The following is an 18,787-nucleotide window of genomic DNA, read 5'->3' on the forward strand; positions in this document are numbered from 1 at the left end:
CTGAGCCCCACCCCCCAACCCAGAGCCGACATCGCAGCCCTGTAGGTACGCACACCTGACTGCCAATTCTGACTCCGCCCCTTACAGCCTTGTGACGTCAGCTACAAGGCCACCCTTGCCTTGCCCGTTTCTCCTGTGTAGAATGAGGTTAATAATCTCATAGGGTTACTGTGGGCATCGGATGAGCCAAGGAAACCAGGCTCCCAGCAACAGCTCCACCCGTGAAGGCCACACTATCCTCTTTACACGGTGGCCCCAAGAAAGAGCTGGGGTTTTCACCCCACCAGCAAGCTCACTGTGTGACCCTAGATAAGTCGCGTTCCTCCTCTGGGCCCTGATGCCTCCTTGTATAAGGAGACAGAGCCCAGAGGGTCCTTCCTGGGCAGACGCGGGAATCCTAATGTTTCCAGGTACCCATGGCAGAAGACGGGAGCGTCCTCAAGGTGACCAGGGACCTGAAAGGTGAGTGTGTAGAGGTTGGCGCTGTGGTGTGGTAGGCTAAGCCTCCGCCTGCAGTGCCAGCATCCCCTATGAGTGCCGGTTCGAGTCCCGGCCCCTCCACTTCTGATCCAGCTCCTGCTAGTGGCCTGGGAAAGTAGTGGAAGATAGCCCAAGTGCTTGGGCTCCTGCACCCGTATGGGAGACTTGGAAGAAGCTCCTGGTTCCTGGCTTCAGCTTGGCCCAGCTCTGACTATTGTGGCCATTTGGGGAGTGAACCAGTGGATGAAAGATCCTCTCTCTCTCTCTCTCTCTCTCTCTCTCTCTCGCTGCCTTTCAATCTGCTTTTCAAATAAGTAAATACATCTTTTTTTTAAGGTGAGTGTGTGCTGAGAGGTTTTCTGGGAGCTTCTCCCTCACAGGCCTCGCTGCCTGATGGCTGACATGTGTCTTCCTCCCCACAGCTGCCGTCTCTGCCATCCTCCAGGCCTACGGGGACGGCCAGGGGCCCGTGACCGATGCCAGTGCTGAGCTGCACAGACTCTGCGGCTGCCTGGAGCTGCTGCTACAGGTGGGGCCCTCTGCTCCCTCCCCAGCCCCGTCCCCAGGCCCAGATAACAGGAGAGCGGTCCCGGGTGCAGAGGGAAGGGCCACTGGTTCCCTCCATGACTGCACGCCTCACCTCCCTCCGTGGCAACAAGGCCTTCCTGACACCTAAGCTCACTCCCGCAGGCTGTCCTTGCAGCTGGAAGTGGGGTGGCCTTCATGCTGCAGAGTGGAGCCCGAATCATAACTAGCGGTAGCTTTTATTGAACACTTACTATATGACAGTCTTTGCTGTTTCTGTGACCCACCTTATTTAAGCCTCATTCTAAGACTTGGAGGTGCTTGGTGACCTTCCCCCAACACATGGACACCCTCCTACTTCTCTAACTTCACCCCTTGCCACACTGCCCCTCATCTATTGCACTGCAGCTCCCCTGGCCTCCTGGGTCTTCCTCAAATACACCAGGCATGTGCCTGCCGCAGGGCCTTTGCACCTGTTGCCCCCCCCCAAATTTGCATGACCCACTTTCTCACTCTTCAGGTCTAGAGGCTTTCTCTGGCTACCATAATCTAAATTTTTCTTTTTTTAAAAAAATATTTATTTGAAAAGTAGAGTTACAGAGAGAAAAGGAGAGACAGAGAGAGACCTTCCCTCTGCTAGTTCACTCTCCAGATGTCCAGGAGGGTCAGGGCTGGAGCAAGCTGAAGCCAGGAGCCAGGTCTCCTGGCTAGCAGGGGCTCAAACACTTGAGTCGTCTTCTGCTGCTTTCCCACATGCATTAGCAGGGAGCTGGATTGGAAGCAGAGCAGCCAGGAATTGAACTGATGCCCATATGGGATGCCAGCACCACAGGTGGTAGCTTAACCCATTGAGCCATAGTGCCGGCCCTTACTCTACATTTTCAACACACTGTGTACACACACATATGCACCCGCGTGTTCTGCTTTTTCCCCATTTTGTTTTCTCCACTGCAGTCAACACTACCTAACACACTGGTGTGTTACTCACTTGGTCTGCTCCTTCTGTCTCTGCTATCAAGGTGGGGATAAGGTCAGTTTGTCCCTTGGACTCCTGGGGGTCAGTTTTGTCACTGCTGTAACCTCCCCCTCTCCAAACTTAGAACAGGCCTTGACACCTAGTAAGTGCTCAACAAGTGTTTCTGCGTGGATGAATGGGTGAAAACCCTGAGGCTCAGCCAGGCCGAGAGCTTGCTCCTGGTTACCCAGTGAGGGCAGGGCGGGAAGCTGGGCCTGTGTGCACTCGCCCCTTCCCCTAGCTCAGGCGAGCTCCGCATGCTGGAACGCAAGGTGGCTTCTAGAGGGAAGCTCCCTCACACTCCCTTTCCCCTCTTCTTGGTCCCAGTTTGACCAGAAAGAGCAGAAGAGCTTCCTGGGGCCCCGCAAGGACTACTGGGACTTCCTCTGCCCTGCCCTGCGGCGACAGCGAGGTGACACGGAGGCTGTTTGCTTCGTCGGCTCTCAGGACAAGGTATCCAGGGGCAGGGGCAGGAAGGCCGGCTTCAGGAGCATGACAGGGCACCACCACCCAGCTCCTGCTGGGCATGGCTGGGTGGGGGGATACAGGCCTGCCCGAGGCCCCAGCTGGCCTCAGCTCCTGTGGCCCTGTTCTCAGTGCCCCTACAGCCTCGCCTTCCTCCCGTCGCCTGCAAGCCCTGCTCCCGTCTTCTCCCTCCGCAAAGGCAGAGCCCCCTCATCCTCTCCCTCTCCCTCCTTTGCCCCGTGCACCTGCAGTTGAAGAGCTCGCTGGGGAAAGGCCGTGCCTTCATCCGCTTCTGCCTGGCCCACGGACAGCTGGCCGAGTCCCTGCAGCTCTGCCTCCTGAGCCCAGAACTCACCAGGTCGGGGGGCAGGGACATCTTCCTGTGCCCCTGTGCCCTCCTTCATGAAAGAGTCCTCTTCCACCCCAGACCGGGTGGCTTAACGCTGAGGATGATGGGAAGGAATCTGGAAGAGAAATCAGGATAGACAGGGCAGGGGGAGCCCTGGAAGCATCACGGTGCTGCCTCCTGCTCCATACGGGCCCCAGCCCTGCCGGGGAGCAAGTCCATCATGGTGTGCAGTGAGGCTGACTCTGGGGGAGGGGGATGGGAGATGGCAGTAGCAGCGGGTCGAAGGTCAAGGGTGCCGGTCCTCACTAACACAGGGAATGGTATGGCCCTCGGAGCCCTCTGCTGTGCCCTGAACTCCAGGAAGACATCCTGGACTCTCTCTATGCTCTCAACGGGGTGACCTTCGACTTGGACCTGCAGCGGCCGGACCTGGATGGGGCCTGGCCCATGTTCTCAGAGTGAGTAGTGCAGCATGGGGAGAAGCCTCTTTCCACTGCCTGCTCCCGCTGCTGTCCTGCAGCCCAGGCAAGCCCCAAGCGCCCAGCCTCCAGCCCCACCTGCGTCTCTCTCTCTCCCTTCTGCTTCTGGAGCTCGGGTCCTCTGCTTCCACCATGTGACCTGCTGCCATCCGCGATGCTGCAGCAAACAGTCACTGGGGATTTGCTGGACGATTGGAGCGAGAGTTGCAAGGATGAATGGAGGGTGGGGAGCCGGGTGGAACGCATGGATGAGGGATTGACAGGTGGAAGGATGGAGAACAGGATGCATGAGGGGCCAGAGGGTGGTGGGCTGAGTGGGCAGTTAGAAAGACGGGGTGCACCCCATCTGCGGACCTAGCCCACCACTGGCGAGGGGCCCAGGGTCCTCCTGCCTCTGCCACTTTCAGATCACGCTGCTCCAATTCCCATCGGACCCAGGGAAGAAGACCCAGGAAGGCCAAGAATTCCCACAAAGAGGTGCCTCTGCTCTGTCTTCTCTCTGAGTGGCTCCTTCCCCTGACTGCTTGGGACCCAGGCTGAGTGTACAGGGAGCACTGGCCCAATAGGACAGACAGAGGAACGCCCCCGTGTGCACCAGGGGCCTGGGAGCCACTGGGGAGCCGAGAGCTCACGTTCCTGGGGGTTGGGGGTAGGGGAGCTTCTGTGGGGGCACTGGGGCCCCGGGGAGGGGGAGGGACCGGGGAGGGGGACTGCAAGCAGTCCCTGCTGAGCCCCCCCCCCCCTTGCTGGATGGTTGCCGTCTGTCTGGCTCTGTTTGGGGAGTGACTAAAGAACCAGATTTTCTGGATCAAATCCAGCTCCACCCCTCTCTAAGCAGGCCTTTGGGCAGGTTCCTTGGCCTGCCTCATAGAGTGGTCATGGGTGTGAACTGAGCCAACTCATGAGCAGCACAGAGCGAGGCCCCAGCCACGTACTCTTGCCTGGCTGCCTGTAGTTATCACCACCCCCACGAGCTCCACGCTGTACCCCGCCAGCTTCCAGGCACAGATACTACTGAGACTGAGGCTCTGGCCTGCAGGAGTTCAAGGTCTGTGTGGGGAGACTGCTCCCTGCAACACATGCAAAGAGCAATGATAGAGAAACGAACAGAAAGACCCAAGAGCAGGGAGCAGGGGATGGTTGATCCGTCTGCACCCTCACCACAGCCCTATAAACCGAGCTGTGTCATCCCCACTTTGCAGGTGAGAAAACGGAAACATGAAGTCAAGTTCAGGGCTGAGAATGAACGGGGAGAATCAGGCCAATGTGGAAGACGCAGGTGGAGGAGGCAGATGGCGGTGGGCTGCAAGCAAGGGGGAGAGGGTGTGGAAAGGTCACAACTGGGAGCTTACATCCCCAGGGTGCTGAAACTCAGGCTCCTGGGCTAATGAGAAGCCAAAGCTCTCAGTGGGAGGGCACAGGAGGCAGGAGTGTGGGTGCTGAGAGGGGTGACAGGCGTGGGGGCTTCTCTGCAGATCCCAGACACGCCTGGAGACCCCAAAGGAGTCCCACGGGAGGAGCCACACTCCAGTCACACCAGCTGTCTGAGAGATGCCACCAGGGATGCCCCATTGGCTGGACCCTTGAGACCCCAACAACATGGGCATCTTTCCCCCTTTTTGGAAAAGAGAGAAGATGCCAGCAGCCTCGGCTGCCCCCACAGCACGTGGGAGCCAGAGGGAGAGGAACTTCTGCCGGAGCAGGGGGAGGGAGCCCCAAGGACAGGGGTCTCCCTGGAGACGTCAGCAGCCAGCAGCCGGGGGCAGGCTGAGGATAGAGGGGTTCTGCCTGGTGTGGAGGGTCAGAGAGCCACCCAGGAGACTCGGGAAGCAACATCAGAGAGCAGACAGAAGTGGGGAGGGCCTGGTGTTGTCGGGGAGACCCTGGGAACAGAGGAAGACCCCACCACGGAGAAGCAGCCAGAGCAAACAGGAGTGACCAGTGTGGCCCGGAGGGAGGAGCGAGCAGAGGTGTCCCTGCAAGCTGTGGGCAAGGTGAGCTCCGTACCTGTCTGCCTTCCCCTCTGTCACGTGGCCCACAAGTGGGGAGTCTGCAGCGGTGGCCTGGGGACCCACAGGTCAATTTCTGTCGTCCTGCACATGCTTACTATTTGGGGGTGCCTTTTCAAAGCCCGGCATTCTTCAGTTCACCGCAGTCCCCACCTCTCCCTATTGCCTCACACTCTGTCAGTACCCCCTGCTGAGCCCCTGTAGGCGCTTGAGTTTGAGATCCTTTCCCGACAGTTGTTCAGGGTAATCACTTGTTCTCAGGTCCATATTCATGGTCCCTGCAGGTATCTTCCCAGTGTCTAAGTCCTACTGTTACAAACCCCTCTGAGTCGTTCTGGTTGTGGATGCTTCTCCCAAAGGCAGCCCAAGAGCTTACCAAGCCCTCCCCAGCAGCGTCTCCAAGCTCTGTGAGCTTCGGACTCCCCATCCTTCAGTGAAGGAAGAAGGGGTGGCCTCAGGCTTATCCGAGGCCAGGCCTGGGACAGAACCAGGCATCCCAGCTCCCAGCGCTGCACCAGTCCTGCCCTCCCCGCAAGGGAGGTCTGGCCAGTCAGCCCCGGACCTGGGGTCTCTGGCTCCCCCCTCAGTTTCCCCTGGTCTTCCTCCCGCCCCCCAGAGCCTCAGACACGGACTCCAACAAGCCCAGGAGCAGGCCCGGTGCCAGGAGCAGCTGCTAAAGGAGCGGGAGGGGGAGCTGCGGGCACTTCGGGAGCAGCTCTGCAGGTAACCTTGGCAACGCCTGCCTGATGCTCCCCGGGCCGCCGGCAAGGCCTTTGGAGGCCCCGAGCTGGGCACAGCTGTGGATGCTGAGCCCTGAGGGGCATTGATCTTGATCACAAGGGGCTCCCAGCAGCCGCAGGAGGGGTCCCGCGCCAGCCTCCCTCTCACCTTCCCTCCCCCCTGCACCCCACCTCCCCTTTCTACCCCCTGTTTCTTCTCTCCGCCCTGCTCCTCTGTCCTTTCCACCCGTTACTCCCCTACCCGCCAGGCCCCGCACCATCTCGTTCTCTCTCCCTCGTTTACTCTGTCTCCGTCCCCTTGCTTCCTGTGGCACAGTCTGTCCCCCACCCTCCCGACAGTCGCGACCGTGGCCCTGGCTTCCTGAGCGGCCACTGTGTCCCGGATACTGCTGTGGGTGCTTCCTTGTAACCACCGTATGAGATGGGCTCTATGAGAACCGCATTTTACAAATGAGGAACCCGAGGCAGGTCACCAGTGTCAGCTGGCAGCAGAGTTGCACCCTGCAGGGGGCTGCAGAGCCAATGGCTTAGCTCCTACCCCTCAGCCAGCACCAGGAGTGCCTGCACAGGCTTCTCTCGTTCCAGGCCCCGTGCAGATGTTCACATTTCTTATAGAAATCACCATATGGCCGGCGCCGTGGCTCAACAGGCTAATCCTCCACCTAGCGGCACCGGCATACCGGGTTCTAGTCCCGGTCAGGGTGCCGGATTCTGTCCCGGGCCAGCTCTCTGCTGTGGCCCGGGAGTGCAGTGGAGGATGGCCCAAGTGCTTGGGCCCTGCACCTCATGGGAGACCAGGATAAGTACCTGGCTCCTGGCTTCGGATCAGCGCAGTGCGCTGGCCACAGCGGCCATTGGAGGGTGAACCAACGGCAAAGGAAGACCTTTCTCTCTATCTCTCTCTCTCACTGTCCACTCTGCCTGTCAAAAATTAAAAAAAAAAAAATTAAAAAAAAAAAAGAAATCACCATAGTATTTGCTATCCCCTGGGCACACCCTCCCATGCACATCATTTTTTAATTATTAGTTATTTTGAGAAGCAGGGAGACAAATAGGCAGGCGGGCAGAGATCTCACATCTGCTGATTCACTCCCCCAGTGGCTGAGCTTGGGCCAGGTCTCCCACGTGGGCAGCAGGGACCTGGTACCTGAGTCATCACCCGCTGGCTCCCAGGGTGTGCAGTGGCAGGAAGCTGGAAGCAGGAGCAGAGCTGGGACTCCAGCAGGGAATGCAGGTGTCCAAACCGGCGTCACACCCGCCAAGCCGAGCGCCCGCCCCGGCATGCTTTAAATCACCTTGGGGTTACGTATATAATATCTAAAACAAAGTAAATGCCATGTACGTAGCTGCTCCTCTATATTGCTTAGGGGGGAAATCAGCACTTGTGTAGTATGCAAGCTACTATTTTTTTCCGAACATTTTCGATTGCAGTTGGTTGAATCCGTGCGTGCAGAACGCGGAGACGTGAGGGCTGACTAGATTCCACTGTCTCTGTGTCTCTCGCTCAGTGAATCACCACCCGGCACCTTCATGTTCTCGTTATCACCTGGGCCCCAGGCTTGCTGTCTGTCTGTCTGTCTGTCTGTCTTTCCCCTTTAGTTTCTCGATGCCTCAGGCTCTGCCTCCTAATTTGCTTTTCTCAGGGGCCCCGCTGTGCACAGATCCTCCTTGGTCTGACTCAGAGTCTGTGCCCCAGTCGGCCCACCTGCCTCTGATCCTCTCCCACATGACTGGCCCCTGCCGTGGAGCCTGGAGGTCCTCCGTGCGGCCCCCAGTGAAGCCCAGGGTGGGGGCTGTGAGTCAGGCTGAATCACCGGGGACTCTGCTGATGGCTTAGCTGCACGAGAGAGGCCCAGGGGCCCTGCAGCCAACCCGGAACGCTCTGCGGGGCTCTTCCCACTGAACACTCAGCTGCGCCTGCCACTTGGGTCATCAAAGATTCCAGTGATGTAGCCCTCAGGGAGCGCGGGGCCCTGTCCACCCAAGAGCCTTCTGTGGGATCCAGGCAGGCTGGGGGGAGAAGCAGGGAGGCTCCGTGGAGACTTCCTGGCCAGGCTGCTCCCTGTGACTGGGGGCCCTGGTGTCTGTCATTCAGTTACTCGGAGCCAGGCCTGCTGGGTGGACGGGAAATAGTTTTGCAGACAGAACGCCTGCCCTGTGCAGCTTCCGTTCTAGGGAGGCAGGCGGTCGGCAGATTTGACAAGCATGTGAAACACGCGGATGGCCAGCCCGCAGCAAACTGGAAGGGGAGAGGAGAAAGCTGGGATAGGGAATGGCTCCTGTTGGGTGTGATGTGTTTTTTTTCTAAAATGGACTCATTTATTTGAAAGGCAAAGTTACAGAGAGGCAGAGGAAGAGAGATGGCTGGAGCTGGGCTGATCCAAAGCCAGGAGCCAGGAGCTTCTTCTGGGTCTTCCACATGGGTGCAGGGGCCCAAGCACTTGGGCCATCTTCCACTGCTCCCCCGGGTACATTAGCAGGGAGCTGGAACAGAAGTGGAGCAGCCGGGACTTGAACAGGGGCCCATATGGGATGCAGGCATCACAGGTGGGGCTTAAACTACTGTACCAGCCAGGTTTGCAATAAGTCAGGGAGGGCCTCTCTGAGGTGGAGACCCGGAGGAAGGGAGCAGCCAGCCACTTGGATAGAGGGCAGAAGGGTATTCTAGGCAGAGGGAGCAGCCAGAGCAAGGGTCTGGAGCAGAATTTGGACCTGGAGTCTCCTGGTCGGACCTTGGTTCTTAGGGGCTCACTCTGGCCATAGCGTGGAGAACGTAGTGGGGGTGGGGGTGGGGGTGGGGGGAAGCCACCATGCACCGAGCCCAAGCCAGACCCAGAGGTGAACCACAGCAGGCCCCAGGCCAGGCCTGCAGGGACTGTGAAAGTGGCCTTGGCATTGAGATCCTGATACCCACTCCACAGCTTTCTGACTGTGCCAACCCCCTCCCGGGGGTGGGGGCAGTGGCCTCTCCTCTAGACTGCGGGTTCCTGATTTGCCTAAGCAGACAAGGGGCCCCTAAGGGCCTTCTTTCCAGCTCAGGAGCTCTGTGCGGGCCGCTCCCCAAGCAGGTGCACTTCTGCTGCCTCTGCTAAGAGCTCAGGCAAAGGCGATGAGGCCGGGCCTAAGCTTGGGAACTGGGCAAACGTTGCGTCTCCCCCACCCCCTGCACAGCAGCACTGAGCTCCTCTGGGCCCGCCAGGAGCTGCCAGGATTCACCCCTCCCACCAGGAACCTGTGCCAGGGGTCACGGGGGACCACGGTCCTGCGTGGAAGAAAGTGTGGGATGTCAAACAGAGCTTACAGCTGGACAGGCCTGTGTCCAGATTCCTCATCCCGCCACGTAACAAGCAATGTGACCCAGGGCCAGGGTCCCTCCCTCTCTGAGCCTCTATTTGTCTATCACACAATGAGGCTCATACGACCTGCCTCATTATATTGTGGAATTTAAGTGAAACAAGGCTAGAGAACTAGGTTCAATGCCTGGCACACAGTAGGTGCTAAATAAATGTTCATTCCATCTACATTCCCTCCTACACCAGCAGTATCTGTTGCCCCTCCCTGATTAAAACACTTCAGTGGCTTTCCATGACACCCCTCCTGGGACCACTGGGGGACAGATCAGGCCCGGCCCACCCCCACCCCCACCCCACCCCACCTCCTCTCCTGCTCTGCCCCTCCCACAGTCTCTAGCCATCTTTCAGTTCCTCAGACAAGCCAGGCTCTTTCTACCCAGCAGCCCCTAGCATGCACTCGTCCCTTTGCGGTCTGCTTCGCCTGAGCACCTCCCCCGAGCCCCTCTCCCAACTGTCTCCGCTCCTCGCTGACCCAGCAGGACCCTGAGTTCCATGAGCCTAACGGTCTGGCGCTGGCTCTGACCAGTGCCCCAGCACACCACCAGCGACATGGGGGCTGTGGCCGCTGCTCTCTTCCTGGCATCTGAAACGGCCACTGGCACATAGTAGGTGCTTAATAAGTGCTCCCTTCTGGCCCAAAGACACACACACACACACACACAGACACACACACCCTGCAGAGGTCACATAAAGACTCAGGATCACTGGGCAAGTAGGCTGGCTCGTGGGGCTTCAAACTAAGAAAGTGGAAGACCCTAATCGAAAGGGTTCATTAAGAGTCAAAACACGACCCAGATCCCCACCCGACCACCCCAACGCTTTCTTAAGGCCGCAGGGCCTGGCCGTCGTGGAATGTCAGTGGCTGGCTGTGGTTGGTTGCATTTCGTGGCCCACCCAGCTGTCTTCCTGCCACACACTAAATGGCATTGTTTGAGAAATGAGGCTCTCCACACACCGTCTAGTCCCCCCCCCCCCCAGCCTCTCCCCACCAACATGCTCAAGTCTGTGTCACACACACACAGGCACGCGCACCCGCTGAGAGCCTGGGCCCTCCCCAGCACTGCCCACCATCATGGCGCCCTCCTGACCGAGCCTCTGAATGACAGGCTGGGACCTGGGGCTGTGGCCTTTTGAGTTCCAGTCTAGGACTTTTCTTGGAATCTTCTAGAAAAACCACAAAAGACAAAAAGAATAGGCAACAATGGAGCCGAGGCGGTTCCAAGCCCAGAACTGAAACAAACTGAGGAAAGCCGTATTTGTAATATTACTTTTTTTTTTAATTGAAAAGACAATGAAGCACAATTTTTAAAATATTTTAAAGCAAGAAATCAGCCCAAATCCTGCACTGCTCCTCCTCCACGTGCAGTTGCTTCCAGCTGGGCAGAGCCCCTGTCGCCTCGGTTCCCAGGCGTCCACCTCCTCTCTAGGGAGCTGCAGTGATGGTGAGCAGTCCTTTCTGGAAAAGTGCATTTCAAAATGGAAATATGAAAGAAAGAAGGGAGGGGAGGAGGGATGGAGGGAGGAAAGGAGGAAGGAAAGGAGGGGCAGGGAGGGGGAGAGGATGGCCGTGTCCCATGCCGGAGCGCCGGGTTCTGTTCCTGGCTCTGCTCCCTGCACCAGCTTCCTGCCAAGGCAGACCCTGAAAGGTACTTGTGACAGCTCCCGTCCCGGGTTCCTGCTGCCCACCTGGGGGACCTGCACTGAGTTCCCAGCTCCCAGCTTCGGGCTTCGCTCAGGCAGTTGTAGGTATTTGGAGAGTGAGCCCGTGAACGGTGTGTCGCATTTCTCGCTCTCGCTGGATTAAACACATTTTAAATGAAAGAAAAGTGGAAAACTGGAGATCTCGGCTTGCCTCCTCTAACGAGACATTCTCTGAATGTTTCCACAGGTGTCGGATGACACACATGCACAGTTCGGTGTGTGATACGTGCATTGGGTGTGTTGTGTGTTGTGTGTGTACTGTGCTACTCATTGTATATCTGTGTGTGGTTTATGTGTGTGTGTTATGTTGTGTTATGTGAATGTGGGGTGTGTGTGCAGAGAGTGTGTATGTGTGAATGTGTGTGAGTGTGTGAGTGTGTGTGAGAATGTGGGATGTGTGTGAGTGTGACAGCATGTATGAGTTGTGAGTGTGTGTATGTGAATGTGAGGTGTGAGAGCACTGTGTGTTGTGTGAGTGTGTGTGTGAATGTGAGGTGTGAGTGTGAAAGCATTGAGTTGTGTGTGTGTTGTGTGTGTGTGAGAGAGAATGTGGGGTATGTGTGTATGAATGTAAGGGGTGAGTGTGAGAGCATGTGCGAGTTATGTGAGTGTGTACGTGTGTGTGAGAATGTGGGATGTGTGTGTGTGAATGTGAGGTGCGGGTGTGAGAGCATTGTGAGAGTGTGCGAGTGTGTGTGAGTGTGTGAGTGTGTGATGTGAGTATCTGTGAGTATGTGTGAATGTGTGAGTGTGTGTGTGTGTGATGTGTGTGTGAGTGTATGTGTGAGTGTGTATGTGTCAGTGTGTGAGTGTGAGTGTGTGACGTGAGTGTGTGTGTCCATCTGCAGGGGCTCCTGGTCAGGCAGAGGCCCAGCCTGCATCCGTGCCAAGTGCCGGGCTCCTCCCTGAGAACCGTCTCGCTCTGCGCCCAGGAGTCAGGAAGAGAGACGCCGGCTGCAGGCGGAGCTGGAGCAGCAGGCGCAGGAGGCCGGGCGGAGGGCTGCGCTGTATGAAGAGGAGCTCGGCGGGCAGCGGGACCTGGTCCGGGCCATGAAGAAGCGGGTGTTGGAGCTGATTCAGTAAGGACAGGCACGGGGGCCAGGGGCCAGCAGGGAGGGGAAGGGATGCCCAGGCCACAGCATGAAAATTCTACTCCGCTAGCAACTACTGAACAGCTATTACCTCCTGCTGGAGTCCCACTTTGCAATGAGGAAACTGAGGGCCAGAGGCGCTGACCTGGTCACCAAGGACACACAGCGCATACATTACCTGGGGCTCTGTGACGGTAATGCGCAGCCCCACCCCAACTCACTGCCACTGCTCACGTACCTCCTACGGTTAAGTGAACAGAAAGGAAGCCATGGGTGGAGAAAGAATTGGGAAAGGAGAAAAAAGACACCAGGGTTAGCCGAGAGGTCATTGCGTGGGCTACAGCTGCCTGCCCACAGGACTTCCTCAGAGCCCCGGGCCTGCGGGCCCCGCCTGGGTCAGCTGCCCACCCCTGTGCTCCCGGAGCTGCTGCCTGTAGTCTGCCGGGGAGATGGCCTCCCTTCCTGTGGCCCAGGGGACTGGGGTCCCCAGAATATGTGACAATCGGAAGTTTGCTGAGCGATCACCTAGAACTAAATCTCTTACACAAAACCCACATGCTAAAAAAGTGAGAAAAAGGAGAGCTCGAGGGCTGCAGCCCCCCCCCCCTCTGCCCCCACCCAGGAGCCCCGAGCTCTCGAGAAGGGAGGAGCACGATTCACTCACGAATCCACGTAGCTAACGATAAAATAACACAAAACACGCGTGTGGCTGTTAAAGGGAGAGAGAAGAGATGGGGGGGAGGGAGAGGAAGGAAGGAAGAGGGGAGGGAAGAGGATAAGGGAAGGAGAGAGAGGGGAGGGGAGGGAGAGGGGAGGGGAAAAGGAAGGGGAGGGGAGGGGAAAGCAGAGTAGAAGGGGAGGGGGAGGGGAGAGGAGAGGAGAAGGGGAGGGGGAGGGGAGAGGGAAAGAAAGAGAGAGAAGGAGGGAGGGAGAAGGAAGAAGCTGCTAAGGTTGACTTCTGACCACACCTCATCTATTCTTCCTGAGACCTCATTAAAATGATTATAAAAGAATAAAACTTACAACCTAGAGAAAAGGAGAGGAGCCAACCACAGGTGAGAGCTGTCAGGTAACTTCTGGAAGCTGAAAAACAGATGCGGTAGACACTGCATGAAGCTCAGGTTAGAGCTTGGGGAAGCAGAGAGCCCAGGGCACAGTGGCAGGAGGCAGAGGAGGGAGAAAGTGGACACCCCCTGCCTCCCGCCGGCCTCCGCACCTGTACAGCAGCCGCAGGCAGCGGCCAGTCTCCCAAGCAAGCAATCGAAGGTCCTTCTGCAGAGACATTTAGATGTCCCAGAGAGAAGACCAATTTGTCCTGGCGTTTGGGGATCTGGTATGGCCAGCAGCTCCCTGCTCAGTCCCCTTAAACAGAAGCCACAGGTCAGCCATCCCAGACGGATAGTTGGAATTCCAGCCAGCTTTTACTGCTTCTCTCTTAAGCCTGAAATGGCAACCTAAGATCCCCTGACCTTTGGAGAGAGTTTAGAAGTAAAGGAGAGAGACAAAGGCAAACAAATTTTAAAAGATCCATCCCAGGACACAAGATGCTGAGAAAAGCAATGATCTAAAACTTGGAAGTGAAAAATACAATTGTTGAATTATTTTAGAGATCACTAAAAAGGACTGGGAGGGAAAGATGAGACAAATTCTCAGAACGTAGAGCTAAAAAGCACAGAGAATGGGAGACTTGAAAGAACAGAGACAGAAAGGTTGTGTCTGGGAGTTCCAGTAATCTCTCCAATGGACAAACGTTCTCCCCAGAGAGCAGAAAATAAAATGGAGATTATCAAATAAAATACAACACACAAGGATGAGAGAATTCCCAGCTCTGCAGGACACAGATGTTCAGATTTAAAGGTTTCACTGACTGTGCAGCGCAATAAATGAAAAGCAAAACACAACAAATAAAACCCACGCTTAGCTCCACCATTGTGAAATGTGAGTAAAACAAAGATAAGGAGATTACCCTAACGTATCTCATATACAAGACAGGCCACCCACTAAAGAGGGAGAACCCAGTGCATGTTAGGAGTCTGTGGCGTTAGGCTTTTCAAGTGCTGAGAGAAGCTGGCTTTTTTTTTTTTTTTTTTTTTTTTTTATTTTTGACAGGCAGAGTGGACAGTGAGAGAGAGAGACAGAGAGAAAGGTCTTCCTTTGCCGTTGGTTCACCCTCTAATGGCCGCCGCGGTAGCGCGCTGCGGCCGGCGCACCGCGCTGTTCCGATGGCAGGAGCCAGGTGCTTCTCCTGGTCTCCCATGGGGTGCAGAGCCCAAACACTTGGGCCATCCTCCACTGCACTCCCTGGCCACAGCAGAGAGCTGGCCTGGAAGAGGGGCAACCGGGACAGGATCGGTGCCCCGACCGGGACTAGAACCCGGTGTGCCGGTGCCGCAAGGCGGAGGATTAGCCTGTTGAGCCACGGCGCCGGCCTAGAAGCTGGCTTTTGCCCTAGGAATCTCTGTCCTTCCAGACTAAGAATTAAATGGGGAAGGTGGTGGAGGAAATACAGGTTTCCAAACAGGCACCTCCCACACAGACTTTGTCAGGAAGTTAGTTGAGGATGTGCTCCAGAGAAACAAGGAAGTAAGCCAAAAAAGGAGAAGATGTGGAATTCAGGAAAACATCATTCTAACCAAGGAAAGAAGAAAGGGAATCCCCGGGATGAGAAGAGGGCAGTAAGTAGAGGCATCCCGCAGTCTAGACGGCAGGGGAAGTCGGAGGGGCTCTGGGGGAAGGGCTCCAGGGAGAGGGTCTAAGAGAACACCTGATGTGATGAATGGGGGGGCAGGGGTGGTGATAATGTGTGAAAGTCAATGCAGGGCACAAAGAAAGGCAATTAGAAACATCTAGAAAAACATGAGCCTTCTAAGAAATGTTACAGAGCACATGTTAGCTCTTCGGGAAGCAGTGGTTGTGTGTATATACATGTACACACATACGTAAATACTGTTCATGGGTGGCTAAAGACAAAGCATGGAAGACAATTGTAATTATAGAAACTGAACTGAATGTTACCAGCTTAGCACATTATGTATAGAAGAGAACCCAGTGGAATGTTCTGTGAAGGCAGAGATGTTCTATATGTGCACTAAACATTACAGTAGGCACTGGTCACGTGCAGGTGTAGCTAGGGCTGCTATGAGGGATGCTGCGGGAATATATGACCACAGCTGAAGGGAAGGGGTCCAGCATCCTGATATAAAATGGGAGTTGTAAGATCCTGCGCATAATTAATAGAACTAGAAATAAATGTGTGAGTATATTCTGTAAAAATATAATGATGATCAACAAAGGACCTAAAACAATTAACTACACTATAACTATACCGTAAGGACAAAGGAGGCATCGTGAGAATGACAATGAATAAGCCGTGTCCTCTGATAGCAAAGGAATGTGCTCTCTGGAAATATTCTCTGTTGAATAAGCACATCCTCAACTAACTTCCTGTTGAATAATCAAGAGCTTATTACTTAAATATGGAAGCAATAGCAAGGAGGCCTTGCAAAAAGATGCAAGAAACACTTTGCCCCTGAAAATAGGAAGACGTTGGGAGGATCTTGCCTCTTGACAGAACCTTCCTGTACTATTTGATTTTTAAATCAGGTACATGCATGACTTCAATGAAAATTTCAAACACATACTCCTACACTCCTTTAGAAAACAATGAGAACAGATTTGCAAGGGCGTGATCCTAAATCGGCACAAACAGCTGATCAAGACGCTAAGGCATCATGTGCGAGAAGGGGGTCCTGCACGAGAACTGCCCAGGGGCTTCTGTGACCGGGGAGCCCTCCTCAGAGCAGGTGGGATCGAGCAGTGTCCTGGACCCAGTGCACAGTTCTGCTGGGCAGGGGCGTGGTGTGTGGTGCCACCCAGCTTCCCCAAAGACGAGAGAATGACCCATCTTGTGTGTGTGTCTCTCACTGCCTCTTTTTTTTTTTAAGATTTATTAATTTATTTGAAAGGCAGAGTGACAGAGAGAGTGAAAGAGAGATCTTCCATCCATTGGTTCACTCTCCAAATGGCTGCAACGGCTGGGGCCAGGCCAGGCAGAAGCCAGGAGCCAGGAACTCATCTGGGTCTCCCACGTGGTCCCGGGCACCCAGGCCATTTTCTGCTACTTCCCTAAGCACCTCAGCAGGGAAGAAGCTGGATCCAAAGTGGAGCTGCTGGGACTTGAATGGGTGCTCCTGTGGGATGCTGGTGCCACAGGGGGTGCCTTAATCCACTGTGCCACAATGCTGGCCCTCACTGCCTCTCTCCCTCTCCCTCTCCCTCTCTACCTCTCCCTCTCTCTCCCCCTCTCCCTCTCCCTCCTCTCTCTCTCTCTCCCTCTCCCTCTCCCTCTCCCTCTTCTCTCTCCCTCTCCCTCTCTCTCTCTCTCTCTCTTCTCTCTCTCTCTCTCCCTCTCTCCCTCTCCCTCTCTCTCTTCTCTCTCTCTCTCTCTCCCTGCTGCATCTTTTTCTCTGTGCCCTCTCACTCTACATTTTTCTATCTACCTGTCTATGTGTCTCTCTGCCTCCCTCTCCCATTCTCCAACTTCCTCTCTCTTCTCTCTCTGTCTCTGTATCTCTGCCTTCTGTCTCACTGTCCTTGTTTCTCTTTTCATCTCTGTGTGAGGATCACTGTGTGACTGTCACCCTCTGTCTCTCCTCCCTTTGTCTCCCTGTGTCTCTTTCTGTCCCTCCCTCTGGGGTCTTTGCATCCTGCTACCTTCTGTCTCTGTGGTGCGTGAATCTCCCACCACCTCCACCCATCAGGGAAAAGGACCACCTATGGCAGAAGCTCCAGCACCTGTCAGCGGTGGCCCCAGGATGCTGTGTGGGCTGCAGCAAGATCTTTGGCCGCCTGTCTCGGCGGTACCCATGCAGGTACCTGGGAAGGGAGGGAGGGAGGGAGGGACATGTGGAGCCGGGAGTACTCTCACCCGACCTGGCATCCAGCACTCAGCAGCGCCAGGAGCGAGAGCTGTGGGAAGGGGCCAGCTAGGAATGGGGTCCTGGAGGATGGGATGAATGAGATGGGCGGGTGGGCTTCTCATGTGGACAGAGCCCCAGTACACGCCTGGGTGCCCCCGCCTCTGCCCGCAGGCTCTGTGGAGGCCTGGTTTGCCATGCCTGCTCCGCGGATTACAGGAGGAGAGAGCGCCGCTGCCCACTCTGCGCCCAGGGAGCGGAAGCCCAAGTCCTCTGACCCAGGCCAGCCAGGGCTGGCCCTCAACCCCACTGCCCACCCCACCTGGCCGCTCCCTGCGCGGCTCTTCCCAGCCCTCTGACCTGGCCAGCCCTACCTTCTGGAAGCTGTCATGCTCAGGCAGCCCTTCCACGGACAGACCGCGATGGGGCAGCAGGGGAAGCCAGGCCGGCTGCTCGGAGACGGTGAGCCGGGCACCTGGGCAGGGCAGGGCCCTCAGTCCTCAGGGCTCCATCCCTAAGGTCCCTTTGGGCTCAGCAAACCCATGAGTGCGAGTAGGACCCGGGGCAGCCCTGACATCACCCAGCAACTCACCCTCCTTCCCCCCACCATGGGGCCCATTCATCAGCGCTCAGGAAAGCCCCAAGTCTGCACAACCCTGGGCTCTTCGGTAGCTTCCTGTCTGGAATCCGCTGCAGGGTCTGTGCTGTGTTGTCTTGTGTTGCATTGTGTTGCATTGTGTTTTCAACGGCTTTATTGCAGTTTGGCTGACATACAATAAACCTCACTTCAATCTTTCGGTTGGCTGAGCTTTAACTTTGCAATGAGCCATGTTGCCATCGCCACATTCAGAGTAACAAACACATCCCTTGGCCCCAGAGCTACCCTGTGCCCCCTGGTAACCACCCCACCTGGGGTTCCTCCCGCCGTACCCAGGCGACCAGTGATCTGCTTTGTGTCACCAGGAGCGGCGGCGCCTTCTCCAGCGTCTCCTCTCCGTGAAGTCATCCAGCCTCCACTCTGCTGTCTTCCAGCAGCATGGTGATTCTGAGATTCATCCATCAGTAGTTCCTTTTCCGTGCCAAGTAGTATTCCACGATGGGTTTATATACTCACCTGTTGCTGGACATTTGGGCGGTGTCTAATTTGGGCGTACTGCAAATACGGCTCCCAGGAGCATCAGCACACAATTCTCTGTCTAGAGACACACTTTCACTTCTCTTGAGGAAATACCTGGGATAAAATGGGTCATGTGTAGGTGCACGCTTCATTTCTCTTTTTGAAGATTTGTTTATTTTGAAAGTCAAAGTTACAAAGAGAGAGAGACAGAGACAGAGACAGAGATCTTCCATCTGCTGCTTCACTTCCCAAATGGTTGCAGTGACTGAAGCCAGGAACCAGGAGCCTCTTCCAGGTCTCCCATAGGGATGCAAAGGCCCAAAGACTTTGGACGTCTTCCGCTGCTTTCACAGGTGCATTGGCAGGGAGCTGGATCAGAAGTGGAGCAGCCAGGACTCAAATCGGTGCCCATATGGCCAGTGTTGCAAGCCACAGCTTGCAACCTGTTATGCCACAACACTGGCCCCAACACACTTCACTTTTAGGAAACCAATGGGGCAGGTATTGGGGTACAATGGATTAAGCTGCTGCTTGGGACCCCAACACC

At 55.9% G+C, this 18,787-nt stretch overlaps 1 protein-coding gene across 1 annotated transcript; it reads left to right on the forward strand.

Moving 5' to 3' along the window:
* Nucleotides 1-416: 416 nt before the first annotated feature.
* RUFY4 (RUN and FYVE domain containing 4) lies at nt 417-17,564 on the forward strand. Its single transcript, XM_062201865.1, has 11 exons — nt 417-462; nt 903-1,009; nt 2,348-2,473; nt 2,737-2,843; nt 3,149-3,292; nt 3,721-3,790; nt 4,789-5,307; nt 5,939-6,045; nt 12,049-12,195; nt 16,968-17,078; nt 17,298-17,564. The coding sequence occupies exons 1-11, from the start codon at nt 417-419 to the stop codon at nt 17,398-17,400; spliced, it is 1,587 nt and encodes a 528-aa protein (XP_062057849.1). The 3' UTR covers nt 17,401-17,564.
* The last annotated feature ends 1,223 nt before the right edge of the window (nt 17,565-18,787 follow it).

This window comes from Lepus europaeus, chromosome 1 (genome assembly GCF_033115175.1).
Source record: "Lepus europaeus isolate LE1 chromosome 1, mLepTim1.pri, whole genome shotgun sequence".
Taxonomy (NCBI): Eukaryota; Metazoa; Chordata; class Mammalia; order Lagomorpha; family Leporidae; genus Lepus; species Lepus europaeus.